Below are 18,795 nucleotides of genomic sequence, written 5' to 3'. Positions count from 1 at the left end.
TAAACGTTTTAAAATTGTATTGGTGGATCGCATCAACTAGGTGCATACATCGCCGCCACCTACTGTACTGGAGTGTGAGTGAGGACACGGCCTCCCTTAGCTAAATATTGTTAGCTAAAGCTGTGAGAAACGATTTTTGTTATTCTTTCCTGGGAGTTACAGGTTTATCTATACAAATAGTTGCCAGAGATTTTTCAAATGCCTGGTATGGACGATACTATCGTCATTCTAGATTTGGCTAAACATGTTTCTTCTAAAATGTCCGTGTCCAGTTGCATGTGGCGTGCCTGGATGTAGAAAGTGCTCTGTTAATTAATGAAGTAATACAACAATGTGTATGCCGCCATCTTGTCTATTTCAAATCTTCTCTCATTGATTAAGACAGGTGGGTCCATCCCTGACACGTCCCTTGTGCCTCATGGTCCGGAGTGGCTATCCTGCGGACTGGGTTTGAAATGGATCACTGTCAATTGCTCACTGTCACCCTATGTTTACCACAGGTATGACAAAAACATTTATTTTTACTGTTCTAATTACATTGGTAATCAGTTTAAAATAACAATCAGGCACCTCGGGGGTTTTCGATATATGGACAATATACCACTGCTAAGGGCTGTGTCCAGGCACTCTGCAATGTATTGTGCCTAAGAACAGCTCTTAGCCGTGGTATATTGGTCATATAACACACCTATAACACATATAACACCACCTCTTGCCTTATTGCTTAATTATACAGATACAAAATTGGCCTACAAATGCTTTATATAATTTGCAATATGACAGCTAAATCTCCCAAAGTAACCGTGCCATTCCAAATGCATAAACCTGAAGAAAAAAAACAATAATACAAAACACAGTGGAATATAAACTGGTCAGGGGCATGTAAAAGGATGAAGCGCTTCTTTTGATACTAAAATAATATCCTGCTTTTAAACTATTATGCTACATATTTATATTACTGTGTATATTCTCTTTTCTAGTTGTCTGTCAATGTTGTGCAATGTTATAGCTACAGTAAACATTTATGAATGAATGATTTGCCGTTTACAATGGTTGGAATCCAATGGTTGATCCATTGGATCAAGAAATTATTGTAAGCCTATGCTGCAAATGAGCGCAAACGTAACCATAATGGTGCAATGCATCTGACTTGACTGTTGATGATTTAATGTCAATGTTTGAAATAAATACATTGTTTTAATGTATGTATTTATATGTTAGGGACAGTGACAATGATTCAATGTTTATCTATCCCTAACAGATTAGGCTATTATTATATATAGACTTACTTATCTATTATTAACTCTACTGCCTAAAATTCTTATCAACCATCTAATAGCCTAATTAAAAGTCAAAGTCATAACAGTTTTAGTTAAAAGCCCATCTTTAATCTAAGCAGACTTTAACATCTCTACATTACCAGGGGTTGGTCGGGAGGAAGATCCGGGAGGGGGGCGGTTAGGTCATGTAGGTTACCCGGCCTGTCTAATGCCTCCTGCTGTCTCCTCTCCTGTAATGCCATGACATCCTCTGGGCATTGTGATTGATAGATATGGCATGATTTACCTTTAGACGGGCCGGGGGTCCCTTTTTATAGGGCTGGATATTTTTATTTAGCAAATGTAAATAGTGCTCTGTTTCTTTGGCCAACCCAATGAACCCTGGTAGAAATAATCAATCAGCGCTTTATTGAATGGTCATTTGGAATGTCAAGGTAATGAACATTATGGGTAAAAAATAAATAATAATAATACAAAACACAGTAGAATATTGAGCCTATAATGAAGATTTTTGCAATTTTTGGGAGATCCTCCTTCAGCTTAGTGTATTATATTAGCCTGTCTGGTCCTTACTCTCAGTTAGCCTCCCTAACTCTACCCTACATTATGGGAGTTAGATACGCTGGTCTAGATATGCTATCTGCCTATACATTAATAGTATAAATGGGATGAATCTACACTCTTAGACAAAATGGGTTCTGTCCCCATAGGGGAACCCTTACAATAACTGTTTTGGTTCCAGGTAGAAAGAACCCATTTGGGTTCCATGTAGAACCCTTTCCACAGAGGGTTCTACATAGAACCCAAAAGGAATATACCTTGAACCAAAAATGGTTCTCCTGTGGCGACAGCCGAAGAACCCTTTTGAAACCTTTTTTTCTAAGAGAGTATCAGTGACAAATGGACAAATGTGCTGTAAAATGACAATGTGCTTGTTCTTGCATATAAATGCCCCATTCTAGTTCCATTCTGTGTATTCTGATGATATCATCCACTAGATGGGGTGAGCTTGCTTCCCAAAAGAGAGAGAAGAGTTGGAGAGTAGCAGCTTTCAAATGGTGATGGTACATGCAGATGGGTATTGGCTTACTGATCTCTTTTTTTAAATATTTGTTTTATTTAACCTTTATTTAACTAGGCAAGTCAGTAAAGAACAAATTCTTATTTACAATGACGGCCTACCAAAAGGCAAAAGGCCTCCTGCGGGGACAGGGGCACAGGATTTTAAAAAACAATATAAATATAGGACAAAACACATCACAACAAGAGAGAGAACACAACGCTACATAAAGAGGGACCTAAGACAACAACATAGCAAGGCAGTAACACATGACAACATAGCAAGGCAGCAACACAGCATACAATAACATGGTAGGAACACAACATGGTCGCAGCACAAAACATGGTACAAACATTATTGGGCACAGTCAACAGCACAAAAGTCAAGAAGGTAGAGACAACAATACATCACACAATGCAGCCACAATTGTCAGTAAGAGTGTCCATGATTGAGTCTGAATGAAGAGATTGAGATAAAACTGTCCAGTTTGAGTGTTTGTTGCAGCTCGTTCCAGTCGCTAGCTGCAGCGAACTCTTGACAACCATTATAAATATCTGCCATGTAGGCTATGGAGTCAACCATGATGAAGGAGACAGAGAAGCTAGGGTTAGGTAGGCTAACTGAAAGTAAGGGCCAGACAGTCTTCAGATATCATCTCCAATTATAGCCTACTGATTTACTCTCTGGGGAATGGGCAGGTATTCTCACAATAGCAACTGTATGTTATTCTGTGCTGTTGCAGACAGGGGAGTCTGTGTGTGTGTCAGTGGCGTAAGGCAGTTTCCTCTGGCTGCAAGGTACGAGCAAGCCCCGCCCCAACCAAAAAAACTAAAAAGTATAGTTTTATAGCTTAGCTATAAATATATATAGCTATCTCATGCTATTTTACACATTTTGTCATGAGGCTGAGAGAAAATGTTGCAATTTTAAAGCAAATTTCCTGTCATTCCCCCCCAAAAAAGGAATGGCTTATGACGTGTTCATATTATTGGAGGGTGTGTGTGTGTGTGTGTGTGTGTGTGTGTGTGTATTCCACTTTCTCTTTTCGGAAGGGAGGCAGGACCTCTTTTAATCGATAGTGTCACTGTACATATCACACCACTGGAGGTGGTTTGTTTGCTTCTCTCTCTCTCTCTCTCTCTCTCTCTCTCTCAATTCAGTTCAATTTAAATGGCTTTATTGGTTGGGGAAACACATGTTTACATTGCCAAAGCTAGTAAACTAGATAATAAAAAAAGTGAAATAAACAATAAAAAATGTACTGTAAACATTACACTGACATAAGTTTCAAAGGAATAGAGACATATCGTATGTAATTTTATGGCTATGTACAGTGTTGTAAGATGCAAGTACAAAAGGGGAAAAAAATAAACATAAATATGGGTTGTATTTACAATGGTGTTTGTTCTTCACTGGCTGCTGCACTTTTCTTGTGGCAACAGGTCAGACATGTTGCTGCTTTGATGGTACACTGTGATGTTTCACCTAATAGATATGGAAGTTTATTCAAATTTGATTTGTTTTCAAATTATTTGTGTGTGTGTAATCTGAGGGAAATATGTGTCTCTAATATGGTCATACATTTGGCAGGAGGTTAGGAAGTGCAGCTCAGTTTCCACCTCATTTTGTGGGCGGTGTGCATATAGCCTGTCTTCTCTTGAGAGCCAGGTCTGCCTACGGCGGCCTTTCTCAATAGCAAGTTTATGCTCACTGAGTCTGTACATAGTCAAAGCTTTCCTTAGGTTTGGGTCAGTCACAGTGGTCAGGTATTCTGTCACTGTGTACTCTGTTTAGGGCCAAATAGCATTCTAGTTTGCTCTGTTTTTGTTAATTTTGTCCAATGTATCAAGTAATTATCTTTTTGTTTTCTCATGATTTGGTTGGGTCTAATTGTGTTGCTGTCCTGGGGCTCTGTAGGGTGTGTTTGGGAACAGAGCCCCAGGACCAGCTTGATTAGGGGACTCTTCTCCAGGTTCATCTCTCTGAAGGGGATGGCTATGGAAGGTTATGGAAGGTTTGGGGATCACTTCCTTTTCGGTGGTTGTAGAATTTAATGGCTCTTTTCTGGATTTTGATAATTAGCGGTTATCGGCCTAATTCTGCTTTGCATGCATTATTTGGTGTTCTGCGTTGTACACAGAGGATATTTTTGCAGAATTCTGCATGCAGAGTCTCAATTTGGTGTTTGTCCCATTTTGTGAATTCTTGGTTGGTGAGCAGACACCAGACCTCACAACCATAAAGGGCAATGGGCTCTATAACTGATTAAAGTATTTTTAGCCAGATCCTTATTGGTATGTTGAATTTTATGTTCCTTTTGATGGCATAGAATGTCCTTCTTGCCTTGTCTCACAGGTCGTTCACAGCTTTGTGGAAGTTACCTGTGGCGTGATGTTTAGGCCAAGGTATGTAGAGTTGTTTGTGTGCTCTAGGGCAACGGTGTCTAGATGGAATTTGTATTTGTGGTCCTGGCGACTGGACATTTTAAGGAACACCATTATTTTGGTCTTACTGAGATTTACTGTCAGGGCCTAGGTCTGGCAGAATCTGTGCAGAATATCTAGGTGCTGCTGTAGGCCCTACTTGGTTGGTGACAGAAGCACCAGATCATCAGCAAACAGTAGACATTTGACTTCAGATTCTAGTAGGGTGAGGCCGGGTGCTGCAGACTTTTCTAGTGCCCACGCCAATTTGTTGATATATATGTTGATGAGGGTGGGGCTTAAGCTGCATCCCTGTCTCACCCCACGGCCCTGTGGGAAGAAATGTGTGTGTTTTTTTCCTATTTTAACCGCACACTTGTTGTTTGTGTACATGGATTTGATAATGTCGTATGTTTTCCCCCCAACACCACTTTCCATCAATTTGTATAGCAGACCCTCATGCCAAATTGAGTCGAAGGCTTTTATGAAATCAACAAAGCATGATAAGACTTTGTACACTGTTTTCACTGAGGAAATGTACGAGTCTGCTGTTAATGATAATACAGAGGATTTTCCCAAGGTTGTGTCACATTCTGACCTTAGTTTTTTTGTTATGTCTTTGTTTTAGTATGGTCAGGGCGTGAGTTGGTGGGTAGTCTATGTTAGTTTTTCTATGTTGTGGTTTTGTGTTTGGCCTGGTATGGTTCTCAATCAGAGGCAGGTGTCTTTCGTTGTCTCTGATTGAGAATCATACTTAGGTAGCCTTTTCCCATCCGTGTGGTGTGGGTGTATATTTTCTGTTCTGTGTTTTGCTTCACTGTTCAGGACTGTTCTTTTTGTCATTTTATTGTTTTTGTTCAGTGTTCAGTATTCTTATTAAAACAATATGGATACTTACCACGCTGCGCATTGGTCATCCTCTTCTTCCAGCCACGACGAGAGTTACAGGTTGCTGTTGACACATATCCCATGGTAGTTATTGGGGTCAAATTTGTCTCCACTTTTGTGGTTTGGGGTGATCAGTCCTTGGTTCCAAATATTGGGGAAGATGCCAGAGCTAAGGATGATGTTAATGAGTTTTAGTATAGCCAATTGGAATTTGTTGTCTGTATATTTGTCATTTCATTGAGGATACCATCAATACCACATGCCTTTTTGGGTTGGAGGGTTTTTATTTTGTCCTGTAGCTCATTCAAGGTAATTGGAGAATCCAGTGGGTTCTGGTAGTCTTTAATAGTTGATTCTAAGATTTGTATTTGATCATGTATATGTTTTTGCGGTTTGTTCTTTGTTATAGAGCCAAAAAGATTGGAGAAGTGGTTTACCCATACATCTCCATTTTGGATAGATAATTCTTCATGTTGTTGTTTGTTTAGTGTTTTCCAATTTTCCAAGAAGTGGTTAGAGTCTATGGATTCTTCAACTACATTGAGCTGATTTCTGACGTGCTGTTCCCTTTTCCATACTCTATTTCTGTATTGTTTTAGTGATTCACCATAGTGAAGGCGTAGACTCCGGTTTTCCTTTTGGTTGGACAGGTTTCTCAATTTCTTTCTTAGATTTTTGCATTCTTCATCAAACCATTTGTCATTGTTGTTCATTTTCTTCGGTTTTCTATTTGAGATTTTTTAGATTTGATAGGGAAGCTGAGATCAAGCTGAGGTCAAATATACTGTTAAGATTTTCTACTGCCAAGTTTACACCTTCACTATTACAGTGGAATATCTCTCTCGCTCTCTCTCTTTCTCTCTCTCTCGCTCTCTCTCTTTCTCTCTCTCCCCCGTCATCTCCATTTCTCATCGCCCGCATCACCTACCTACACGGTCTGCCCGTGCATGAGTCTCGTCTCGCGCAGTTCAGTTGGTCGCCAGTGGACTGACGTTGCCCGGCCAAGGATACCTAAATGGCGGCGTCACCGGAGAATGAGATAGACCGTCGGCCGATCCGGAGAGTCCGGTCCAAGAGCGATACGCCCTACATCACTGAGTCGCGTCTCTCTCTCCACCTGGAGACAGGTAGGTAACACGCGTTCACAGACACGCACACGCACTGTCTGACTGCGTGGACCCAGCAGTCGGCTAGATGTGGGGCTCGCGGCTCGACTCACTGTGTTACAGACATTAACCCAAGGAGATGCGTGTCATGGAAAACGAGTCGATGTATTTCTCCCATTTTGACAATTGTATCACATCGAGAGGATTGATTTATGACAGACTGACTGTGTAGCGCGGTTACGTTATAGCCTGGGTTAAAGAGCCATGCTGCGTCTTGCTGGTGATGAGGATGTGGTGACTAGGCTGCACAGTGACTCATTCATGCATTTTGTATCAGGCAGCTGATAGAGTAAAATGTTTCTGTAATGGTTACTGGGATGTTGTTTTAGTTAAGGAGGCATCGGTCTTCAAGGTATTTTATATTTTATAGTAAGTATACCTTTTGATATGTCTTTGCCCATCTCTGGCTAGTACCAAGTATGTTACTGTACTATTCAAAGTAACTTGCCACCAGCTTCCTGTAAATGATTGTGATATCAGAGCAACGACAGAGTACAATACTGTAAAATTAGCCTACTATACTGTAAGAACGTAAATGCTACTGTAATTGCAATATTGGTATTTTAAAGTTTTTTACTGTAATTCAATGGCATTGGTGCAAGCAAGATGGCTGCTACGGAATTTGTATATTACGACATATTTATGAATAGTTCTATGTCTTCTTGCACTTCTGGAGGCCTAAACAAATACTTCCAAACTTGCCATGATTACAAGGTAAAACAGACCAGTAGGACTTGGCAAATTGCTCAACCAGCAAAAGCTTAAGACTTGCTGCCACCATGATTAGTCTCCATTTAAATATTAAATTATGTGGTACTACTACCACAAATCAGTTCAATTGGTACAGCATTCTCTCTAAAGGGTCCAACAAATATTGCCCCTTACATGGCACGCCTCAAAATATGTTCATGAGTCAGCGATTCTTTCCCCACCCACAACATTTTCCCACAATGCACCATCATTTACAGAACACTTCAGTAAATACACAGAAATACAGTACTTTTTTTGTTATAATATAGTGTAATAAAATTACAGAAATTGCTAACAGTGTATGTAATTATGTATTACAACATAACAATGATTATTTGTTGTTTTATATCACTTACACTTGTAGAGGCACTGTATATTTATAAGAAAAGGTTTTTATTTTCCAAAAGTACAGTATGGTAATGTATTCTGTGGGGTACAGCATTTCTTACTAACGGTGCAACAAATATAGCCTCTTACAAGGCATGCCTCAAAATATGTTAATGAGCCAGAGATTCTTTCCCCGCACACAACATTTTTCCACGATGCACCATAATTCCCAGTAAGCAAAACAGTTAATACAGCACTTAACTGTAAAATTGTATTGTAAAATCACAGAAATTGCTGTAATTTTACAGCAGTGTAGCTGAATGCCATTGAACCCCCCTTAATGCATTGCTCTTTACAGTACTATAATATAGAATTACAGTAGCTAACTGTACATTTTTTGCTGTAAATGTATAGCAATTTGTTACCGTGTAAGCCTATATTCAACCCAATATCATAGACAACATATTATGAAGAAGAGAGCAGGCTATTGAAAACCTTTGATATTATTTTCTATGGATAGTCTGTCTTGCAAGGTTAGGCTAACCAACTGACCAGGCATCTTATAGCTAAACTCAATATTCTGCAGTTGGATCCATTGCTGTTTTTAGCAAGATAATGTGACTGCAAGGTTTTTGCTGTCTTGCAGCTTTGCAAATGTCAGAACAGAATGACTTGAATGACTCACTTGCATGAATGCATTTGGACTTGTTATAGAATCTAGGCTGCATTCTGCCTGTCGAAGTGAGGGAGATGATTTGAAGCATTCAATAAAGGTGTCCCAACCAACTGTTGTTTCAGTACCTTGTACTGGTTTGCCTCATTTAAGATGGTCTTGGAAACTGTAAAGAGAAGTTGTAGGCATCCATTGTTGCTATGGTGACTTGGCAGAATTATCCCACCATGATGGTAGCCCATGGAGTCCATAGAGAAGCCAACTGCTTTTGGCTTGAAATCTTACATGAACTGTTTTGTCTGTAACTGAACAGATCCAATTTTAGAGGTTGCTTCTGTTTTGGGGGTTGTGTGATCAACCAATAATAGCTTCTTCTGCATATACAACAGCCAGTAGGCTACTTGTGTCACACGCAAGAGCTGTCCACTCTGTCCCGGTGCTGAAACCGAAGCCACCAGCATTCCAAATCACGCAACAGACAGCCAGATCCCAACAGACTAGCGCAAAACGTTTGTTATTTTCAGAATATATCACAGAGCACATAATTCGTGTCACCTATTCATCTGAGAGTATAAGGGAAGTGGAACTATAATGTTTGTGGATGTGTGTCAAACAACTTCCTGTATCCTATGTTATAAATCCCAGTCACGTGGTATTCATGTCGGACAGATGCCAACTCTTGGTGGAGGAAACCCACACGGCTGGCTATTGTTCTGCTCTGCCTGGCACATTTGTCATAGCCAGTACTGTCCTACTACTAGTGTTCAGTTTATTTGCTGAGATTATTGGTATTCCATTGTGGATTATAATTTGATTTGTGGTTTGGGTTAGATAATTTTATGAATTGCTTTAATGTAGCCTAAGCTTTTGTTGATTTGTGAATGTAGTTATTTTCATTTGACACAAGGTAATAAATAGCCTGCAACAGTGCAGCAGTCTCTGTAGTCAGTAAAGCATGGCTCTATGAGTGCTCCAGGATATTCTGTACATGAACTCAACAACAGTGCTAGCTTGTCTTAAACAGTGCTCTTTCCCGTACTCTCTCACACATTCTCTCTCACCCATGTCATAGTCTCACATGGCAGTGCTCCCTCCAACCCACCTCTCAGACAGTCTAGCTTCTCATAGACACTGTTTTCCGAGAGACACCCACGCAGTGCTTTAACCCTCCTCCACAGACTGCACTCACCAACAGTACCATTAATAGTACCAACATACTGAATCCCAACAGAGTCCCTACACAGCTTGGTGGCAAACTTGGCACAGATTTAAATTTAAGGGAAGGATCTGTCTGAATATATTGCCTGTTAGGGCTTTGGTGGTTGTTAATTGGGTATGTAAATAGCCGTGTTGGGTACAGTGCACACTAGTCACGTTGGTGTCTGATGTGTGACATCACAGCTCGGAGGCTGTCACAGTCAAACCAGTGCCTCTACACTCCTCTGTCACGTCTTGCTACCAGACTATACACATCAATATTATATCCTTCAGTTTGGCAATGTGGCTTACAAACTATATCACTCACTTTTTCTTTTCTCTTCTCATCCTCCCTTTCCTTCCCCCCTGCTTTGTTTTCTATAGCCTGTCCCCTCTATATCTTCTGTCTCTCTCTCTCTGCCCATTTCTGTCTGGTTGTAGTAGCACTATATCGTTCTGTCTCCCCTCAAGCTGCCTGCCCTCCCACTCTCTGCTTCCTCATTCGTGTGTTTGTATGTTTAAATCCACAGTTGTTGTAGCATCAACCCACACCTTCCTTTGAAGTGAGTGAGGGTGGCACAGTGCATAACCGTGACTAATATAGCCCTTGCTTCCTCCTCACATGACATGATTTGATTTGGATCTCTTTTAGTCCCCATTTGGACTAATCTTCCAAGAGTCCTTAAACATTAAAATACAATTTATAATACGAACACATTTTCACATTTAACACACTATTACAAACATACATAATATGCTATCATAATGGCCCAATAAATACTCAATCTAAAAAATATTGATTCTTCATCTGCTATAGTCCCACAACATTTCTATGTATTATATTAAAAGCGTTTTGAATGAATACCGATGTGACATGATATGTGTGTGTGTGTGTGTGTGTGTGTGTGCGTGTGTTTGTGCGCACGTGTGTGTGTTAGGCTTGCTGGCATTATAAACCACTCCAGAAGGTTTGGTTTTGTGCTGCTGTGTTGCACATTAGTCTAGCCCTCAACCTTTTGCCAAGATAAGATTCTTCTGTAGATCATTCTGTCAACTTGCTGCCATTCTAAATGTTCTGTTCTGGATTGGCATTCCTCTGCTGAACATTCCGGTGGGCCCCCCGCCCACTGAGACCTATCCTGAATGCAGCTGTGTGCATGCGTGTATGTGTTTGTGCATGGGTGTGTGTGTATATGCAGCTCTCCAGCAATGGTAAATCAGGTCAGATGGGTGAGGGTTTAGTGCTGTTCTGTTTACAAAAAAAAACATTATTTCCCCCAATGCATTCATTACCCTGCACTGCTCTGCTCTCAGCCCAAACAGCCATCCCACTGAGAGAGCCGTGAATGAGAGAGGGGTGAGCAAGGAAGAATAAGGAGCGTTAGATGGAGAGAGAGAGAAAGACAGAGAGAGGCGATAGAGTGACAGCCAGTCATATATAGAGAGAGAGAGAGCAGAGGGAGACAGACAGAGAAAGAGAGTGGGGTAGAAATAGAGGAATAGAGACTGATGGACAGACAGAGAGGGAGACAGACAGGCAGAGAAAGAGAGGGGAAGAGAGACAGATGGACAAAGACAGAGAGGGAAACAGACAGGCAGAGAAAGAGAGGTGAAGAGAGACAGATGGAGAGGCAGAGAGACAGATGTAAAGTGAGAGAGAGAGGCCAACTTCCTATGTATCTATCATCATTCATTCAATTTAGACTTACAAATTACCAACCCCCCGGTCTCAGGCTTGGATAACATTGAAGGCCCGGTCGGTCTCTACAGAGTTGGGTAAAGCTGTTATTTATTTTTTGGGCCCTTCATGTGGAACAACTTCCGGAGCTCTGAAATGAGATGTTCTGGTCCCCCTTGGCCAGTTCCAGAGTAATGATCGGAGACCTCTGTGTTGATAAATGTGTCTGTTTTCTCATTTTGTATATTGTAATTGTTTGATGTATTTATGCATGGCTCAACTGTAAAAGAGACCGTAGTGTCAGTATGACCTCCCTGTCAAAATGGTAAATAACAATAATAAAAGAGAGAGGCCATTTAACGAGACTGCAGCAGCAGATAGAGAGAGGGTAATGATGATAATGAAAAGGAAGCGTCTTTGAGAGGCTCTCTCGCTCTCTCCCACTGTGTTGACTGTTGACCAGGGCCGAGTTCGTCATCACTGCACAAGAACTCTTCATCACAATGGACTGAAAGGCCGTCAGCCATTTACTGTTAACATGCACGACTGGATGTTTAATTGCTCAGCTCTGTCTGAGTATTTGCTTGTTATGAGACACACACTCTTAAAGAGGACGTATAGATACTTTTATATACTCTCCCATGCACAAACGTACATACAGTTGAAGTTGGACGTTTACATTCTTAGGTTAGAGTCATTAAAACTCGTTTTTCAACCTCTCCACACATTTATTGTTAACGAACTATAGTTTTGGCAAGTCAGTTAGGACATCTACTTTGTGCATGACACAAGTCATTTGTCCAACAATTGTTTACAGACAGATTATTTCACTTATAAGTCACTGTATCACAATTCCAGCGGGTCAGAGGTTTACATACACTAAGTTGACTGTGCCTTTAAACAGCTAGGTAAATTCCAGAAAATGATGGCATGGCTTTAGAAGCTTCTAATAGACTAACTGACATCATTTGAGTCAATTGTAGGTGTACCTGTGGATGTATTTAAAGGCCTACCTTCAAACTCAGTTCCTCTTTGCTTGACATCATGGGAAAATAAAAATAAATCAGCCAAGACCTCAAAAAAAATACCTCCCCAAGTCTGGTCCATCCTTGGGATCCATTTCCAAATGCCTGAAGGTACCATGTTTATCTGTACAAACAATAGTACGCAAGTACAAACACAATGGGACCACGCAGCCATCAAACCGCTCAGGAAGGAGAAGTGTTCTGTCTCCTAGAAATGAACACACTTTGGTGCAAAAAGTGCAAATCAATCCCAGAACAACAGCAAAGGACCTTGTGAAGATGCTGTAGGAAACGGATACAAAAGTATCTATATCCACAGTAAAATGAGTCATATACCGACAAACAGAAAGGCCGCTCAGCAAGGAAGAAGCCACTGCTCCAAAACCACCATAAAAAGCCCAACTACGGTTTGCAACTGCACATGGGGACAAAGATTGTACTTTTTGGAGAAATGTCCTCTGGTCAGTTGAAACAAAAATATAACTGTTTGGCCATAATGACCATCGTTATGTTTGGAGGAAAAAGGAGGAGGCTTGAAGTAACGTCTCAAGACATCAGTCAGGAAGTTAAAGCTTGGTCGCAAATGGGTCTTCCAAATGGACAATGACCCCAAGCATACTTCCAAAGTTGTGGCAAAATGGCTTAAGGACAACAAAGTCATGGTATTGGAGTGGCCATCACAAAGCCCTGACCTCAATCCTATAGAAAATTTGTTGGAAGAACTGAAAAATTGTGTTAGAGCAAGGAGGCCTACATCCTGACTCAGTTACACCAGCTCTGTCAGGATGAATGGGCCAAAATTCACCCAACTTATTGTGGGAAGCTTGTGGAAGGCTACCCAAAATTTGACCCAAGTTAAACAATTTAAAGGCAATGCTACCAAATACTAATTTAGTGTATGTAAACTTCTGACCCACTGGGAATGTGATGAAAGAAATAAAAGCTGAAATAAATCATTCTCTCTCTACTATTATTCTGACATTTCACATTCTTAAAATAATCTGGTGATCCTAACTGACCTAAAACAGGGATTTTTTTACTAGGATTAAATGTCAGGAACTGTGAAAAATTGAGTTTTAAATGTATTTGGCTAAGGTGTATGTAAACATCAACTGTATATACCTGCATGCACACACACACGCATGCACGCACATACACACGCTCTCTCTCCTTTTTCGAGTCTCTTGTACACACTCGCACACAGACACACACACACACACACACACACATACACCCACACTATCTGTGAATACATTGAGGAAAACCACAAGGACTGTCAGACTGGGCTGCAGTGCAGAGGAGAGGAGTGGAGAAGAGATGAGCTGCCTATTCAGAGCAGCCTAGTCACCAGGCTCTCTATCACTGCTGCTCCTCTTAACAACACAAAGGAAGAGGAAATCACACTCTTCCTCTCTGGCTCTCTGTCCAGGGGGTCCAAACTCACAGAGTCAGTTTGAACAAGACAGTGTTTTTACTCTAGAGATAATTCAGAGCTCAACTAACTCAGAGATATAACAAGGGATGAAGGTTTACCCTTACTGAAAAACCACATGAATTTCAATGTGAAGTTGACATGATAACATGTGCGACGTGATAACATGAAAATACACTTGACAGCATTTGAGCACATGTGGGAAAATGATCTCATGTTAAATAAATGTGACAACATGGGGATGCAAAATACCATGAAACTACACGTGAAAACACAGGTGTCTTTACCCAGAATATTTTACTTTAAAAGGCATAATTGACATTAATTCAATGTAAACAGTCATAGTCCCCTGCAGGTTTTGCCTTGCTCCCGGTTTGTTCCAGGGATGTCCCTAAGAGCATTTCTTACAATATTGTCATGGTCCCCTAGAAGGTTTTGTCTAGTTGTGGTGAAAATACAGTAAATATATAACAAGTTACTGTATGTTTACAGTTAAATTAAGGTGTTCATTTGAAAGAACAGTATGCTGATGTGTAATGATTACTTGGGACTCAACCTCACTTAGAATTTGAACTCGCAACCTTTCGGGTTGCTACTTACCTGATGTTCCTGCTGCGCCACCAGGTCGGTGGACAGAACAGAGATTGGCTATACATATATTGCCAATAATATATTTTTAAACATTGCCTAATGTATATACAACAGCTTGAAGGTTTTATTTTTATACAATGACAGTATGCTGCTGTATTCTAATTTCATTTAAGGCCATGGTTAGGGGTAGAATGCTGTTCCCTGGGGTACAAAAACTCAAAGGTACACTTCGCAGGTACACATACAGTGGTTCTTCCTTTAAAAGTTGCGTCATACTGCAGTACAGTTTGCAGCATGATGCGGAATGGTATGGTACCGTTGGAGTGCGTGACGTCATAGTATTTTACTGTCAGCCATTGTTGCCATTAATGCTAGTTTGACCACCAGAGGGCATATTTGAGAAGCGAAATTATTGAAATTACGTGGAGCTGTAGGCCTAAGAGTCCTACTTGCTATAGCTGTTTTTGCGTAACTTACTTATTGGCATACAGGCCTACTTCAATATACAGTATATCAATCAATCATTCATTCATTTGTGATCACACAGCATACAAGTCTTGTCTTTAAATACAGTCAAGCATTTTATTTATAAAACAAAATAACAGGGAGCCTTGAATAATTAAACAAGTAATAAACCGCAACATGTCGGCATAATATTGGCTGTTCTAAAGACGTTAACTTTTTTGTTAGAACAGACTAACTGGGATTGATTATAATTTGTTAGTAAAATATTATTGTATTTGTTGTGTTGTTTATACTGTTAGAAATGTTGTTTAGTTAAATTGATTGTGTTTCTATTCCAGGAAAAATAATCCTAACATTTCCACACCCTAATTGTAGGCTAACCAATACCCAAATGGAGATTCAGTGAAAAGAAAAATCTGATTGATTTATCAAGACCAGTCCCCTTGTTTTGTTTGTTTGTCGTTCTCACGTGTAAAATTTGTAAGACAATTTTTTTGGCATTTATTTCAATATATTTTCCAACTCTTTCTATTTTTAAATGAAATATACCTTCCGGCAACCCGCCTCACCCAATGTGATACGGATCTGCTATTTTTAGACCTTATAGCCAGAACCTCCATCAGAAGCTAACCAGCAATTAGCTACTAGCTATTTAGTCCTTTACCTTTTGCACAGACACCTGCCGCTTTTAGCCTGGATAATACTTGCCAGCCTGCCAGTATCGGACTGTTTTTCTCCACTACAACACCGGATTCCTGCCGTAAGCCCTGGACCATTACTCCTGATCATCACAGCTAGCTAGCTTCCACCGAATGGCCCAAGCCCAAAGCTAGCCTTGAGCCAGGCCCACCTCCCGGCCTGCTCAGTGGATCCTATGATCACTCGGCTACACAGCTGATGCCTCCCGGACTCTTCACTAACAAGACTAGAATCAAATACACCACTGGATTATTGCCGTAAACTCTGGACCTTTGCATCAGATCATCGCTGCTAGCTAGCTGCTACCGGGTGGCTATAGTGGCTAACGCCCTTGTCCCGAAGCTAGCACCAGTTAGCTGGGAGCCAGGTGCATCTCCCGGCTAGCAAACGAAATTACTCCAGCTACAATACATCTTTTGCCAACTGGCCTAGACCCTCTGTTGACACGGAGCCCCGTCGTCCCATCATGACTGGTCTGCCGACGTAATTCCAACCGTTCCGCTGAGCCCTCAACCGGCCTTTGCCGGACGCCAGAGCAGATGTTTCTACTAGCCCCGGCCTACTAACTAAAATAATAAAATAAATGTTGAACGCCGTGTCTCCTGCTTGCTAGTGTAGTAACGACTACCTAGCGGCTTCCCTGTTTCATCTATTGCTGTTCACTGGACCCTATGATCACTTGGCTACATGGCTGATGCCTGCTGGACTGTTCATTAATCACGGTACTCCATTTTGTTCATTGTTGTTTATCTGTCTGCACCAGCCTCGAACTCAGGCCCTGTGTGTAGTTAACTGACCCTCTCTGCTCATTCATCAACATTTTACCTGTTGTTGTTGTCTTAGCTGATTAGCTGTTGTTGTCTTACCCGATGTTGTCTTAACTAGCTCTCACAATCAACACCTGTGATTGCTTTATTCCTCGCTTTATGTCTCTCTATGTCTCTCTCTAATGTCAATATGCCTTGTATACTGTTGTTTAGGATAGTTATCATTGTTTTAGTTCACTGTGGAGCTCCTAGTCCCACTAAACAAGCCTCAGATACCTCTTTTGTCCCACCTCTCACACATGTGGTGAACTCACCCAGCATAACTAGTGCGTCCAGAGATGCAACCTGTCTTATCACTCAATGCCTAGATTTACCTCCACTGTACCCGCACCCTACCGTAACCCTGTCTGTACATTATGCCCTGATTCTATTCTACCATGCCCAGAAATCTGCTCCTTTTATTCTCTGTCCCCAACGCACAAGACCACCAGTTTTGATAGCCTTTAGCCGTACCCTCATCCTACTCATCCCCAGGCGCTCTCATTTGTTGACTTCTGTAACCGTAAAAGACTTGGTTTCATGAATGTTAATATCAGAAGCCTCCTCCCTAAGTTTGTTTTACTCACTGCTTTAGCACACTCCGTCAACCCTGATGTCCTAGCTGTGTCTGAATCCTGGCTTGGGGAGGCCACCAAAAATTCTGAGATTTCCATTCCCAACTACAACATTTTCCGTCAAGATAGAACTGCCAAAGTGGGAGGAGTTGCAATCTACTGCAGAGATAGCCTGCAGAGTTCTGTCATACTATCTAGGTCTATGCCCAAACAGTTCGAGCTTCTAATTTTAAAAATGAATCTCTCCAGAAATAAGTCTCTAACTGTTGCCACCTGTTATGACCCCCCCTGATTGCCCCCCCATCTATTTTCAGAGTTCTCTGTTAGGTGACCTAAAGGTGCTTTCCTCACCATCTTAAATAAGCATGCCCCTTTCAAAAAATGTAGAACTAAGAACAGATATAGCCCTTGGTTCACTCCAGACCTGACTGCCCTCGACCAGCACAAAAACATAATGTGGTGGACTGCATTAGCATTGAATAGTCCCCGTGACATGCAACTTTTCAGAGAAGTCAGGAACCAATACACACAGTCAGTTAGGAAAGCAAAGGCTAGCTTTTTCAAACAGAAATTTGCATCCTGTAGCTCTAACTCCAAAAGGTTTTTGGACACTGTAAAGTCCATGGAGAATAAAAGCACCTCCTCCCAGCTTCCCACTGCACTGAGGCAAGGAAACACTGTCACCACCGATAAATCCACAGTAATCGAAAATTTCAATAAGCATTTCTCTACGGCTGGCCATGCTTTCCTCCTGGCTACCCCAACCCTGGCCAACAGCTCCGCACCCCCGCAGCTACTTGCCCAAGTCTCCCCAATTTCTCCTTCACCCAAATCCAGACAGCTGATGTTCTGAAAGAGCTGCAAAACCTGGACCCATACAAATCAGCTGGGCTAGACAATCTGGACCCTCTCTTTCTAAAATGATCTGCCGCCATTGTTGCAACCCCTATTACCAATCTGTTCAACCTCTCTTTCATATCGTCCGAGATCCCTAAATATTGGAAATCTGCCCCCGCGGTCATCCCCCTCTTCAAACGGGGAGACACTCTAGGCCCAAACTATTACAGACCTACATCCATCCTGGCCTGCCTTTCTAAAGTCTTCGAAAGCCAAGTTAACAAATAGATCACTGACCATTTTGAATCCCACCGTACCTTCTCCGCTGTGCAATCTGGTTTCCCAGCTGGTCATGGGTGCACCTTAGCCACGCTCAAGGTACTAAAAGATATCATAACTGCCATTGATAAAAGACAGTACTGTGCAGCCATCTATATCGACCTGGCCAAGGCTTTCGACTCTATCGATCACCGTATTCTTATCGGCAGACTCAACAGCCTTGGTTTCTCAAATGACTGCCTCGCCTGGTTCACCAACTACTTCTCAGAGTTCAGTGTGTCAAATCGGAGGGCCTGTTGTTCAGACCTCTGGCAGTTTCTATGGGGATACCACAGTGTTCAATTCTCGGGCTGACTCTTTTCTCTGTATATATCAATCATATCGCTCTTCCTGCGGGTGATTCTCTGATCCACCTCTATGCAGACGACACCATTCTGTATACATCTAGCTCTTCTTTGGACACTGTGTTAACAAACCTCAAAACGAGCTTCAATGCTATCCGTTTTGTCACCCAAGACCCATATACCACCCACCACTGCGACTTGTTTGCTCTTGTCGGCTGGCTCTCGCTACATATTCGTCGCCAGACCCACTGGCTCCAAGTCATCTATAAGTCTATGCTAGGTAAAGCTCCGCCATATCTC

At 41.5% G+C, this 18,795-nt stretch overlaps 1 protein-coding gene across 1 annotated transcript in view; it reads left to right on the top strand.

The window, feature by feature from the left end:
• Positions 1–6,544: 6,544 nt before the first annotated feature.
• phactr1 (phosphatase and actin regulator 1) overlaps positions 6,545–18,795 on the top strand; it is a 79,485-nt gene continuing 67,234 nt past the window's right edge. Inside the window, exon 1 of the mRNA XM_024420181.2 lies at positions 6,545–6,778. Coding sequence (XP_024275949.1) covers positions 6,667–6,778 — 112 coding nt within the window. The 5' untranslated portion in view covers positions 6,545–6,666. The remainder of the gene's footprint in view (positions 6,779–18,795) is intronic.

The sequence above is a fragment of the Oncorhynchus tshawytscha genome, linkage group LG01 (assembly GCF_018296145.1).
Source record: "Oncorhynchus tshawytscha isolate Ot180627B linkage group LG01, Otsh_v2.0, whole genome shotgun sequence".
Lineage (NCBI taxonomy): Eukaryota > Metazoa > Chordata > Actinopteri > Salmoniformes > Salmonidae > Oncorhynchus > Oncorhynchus tshawytscha.
This window is presented reverse-complemented; position numbering and strand designations above follow the sequence as displayed.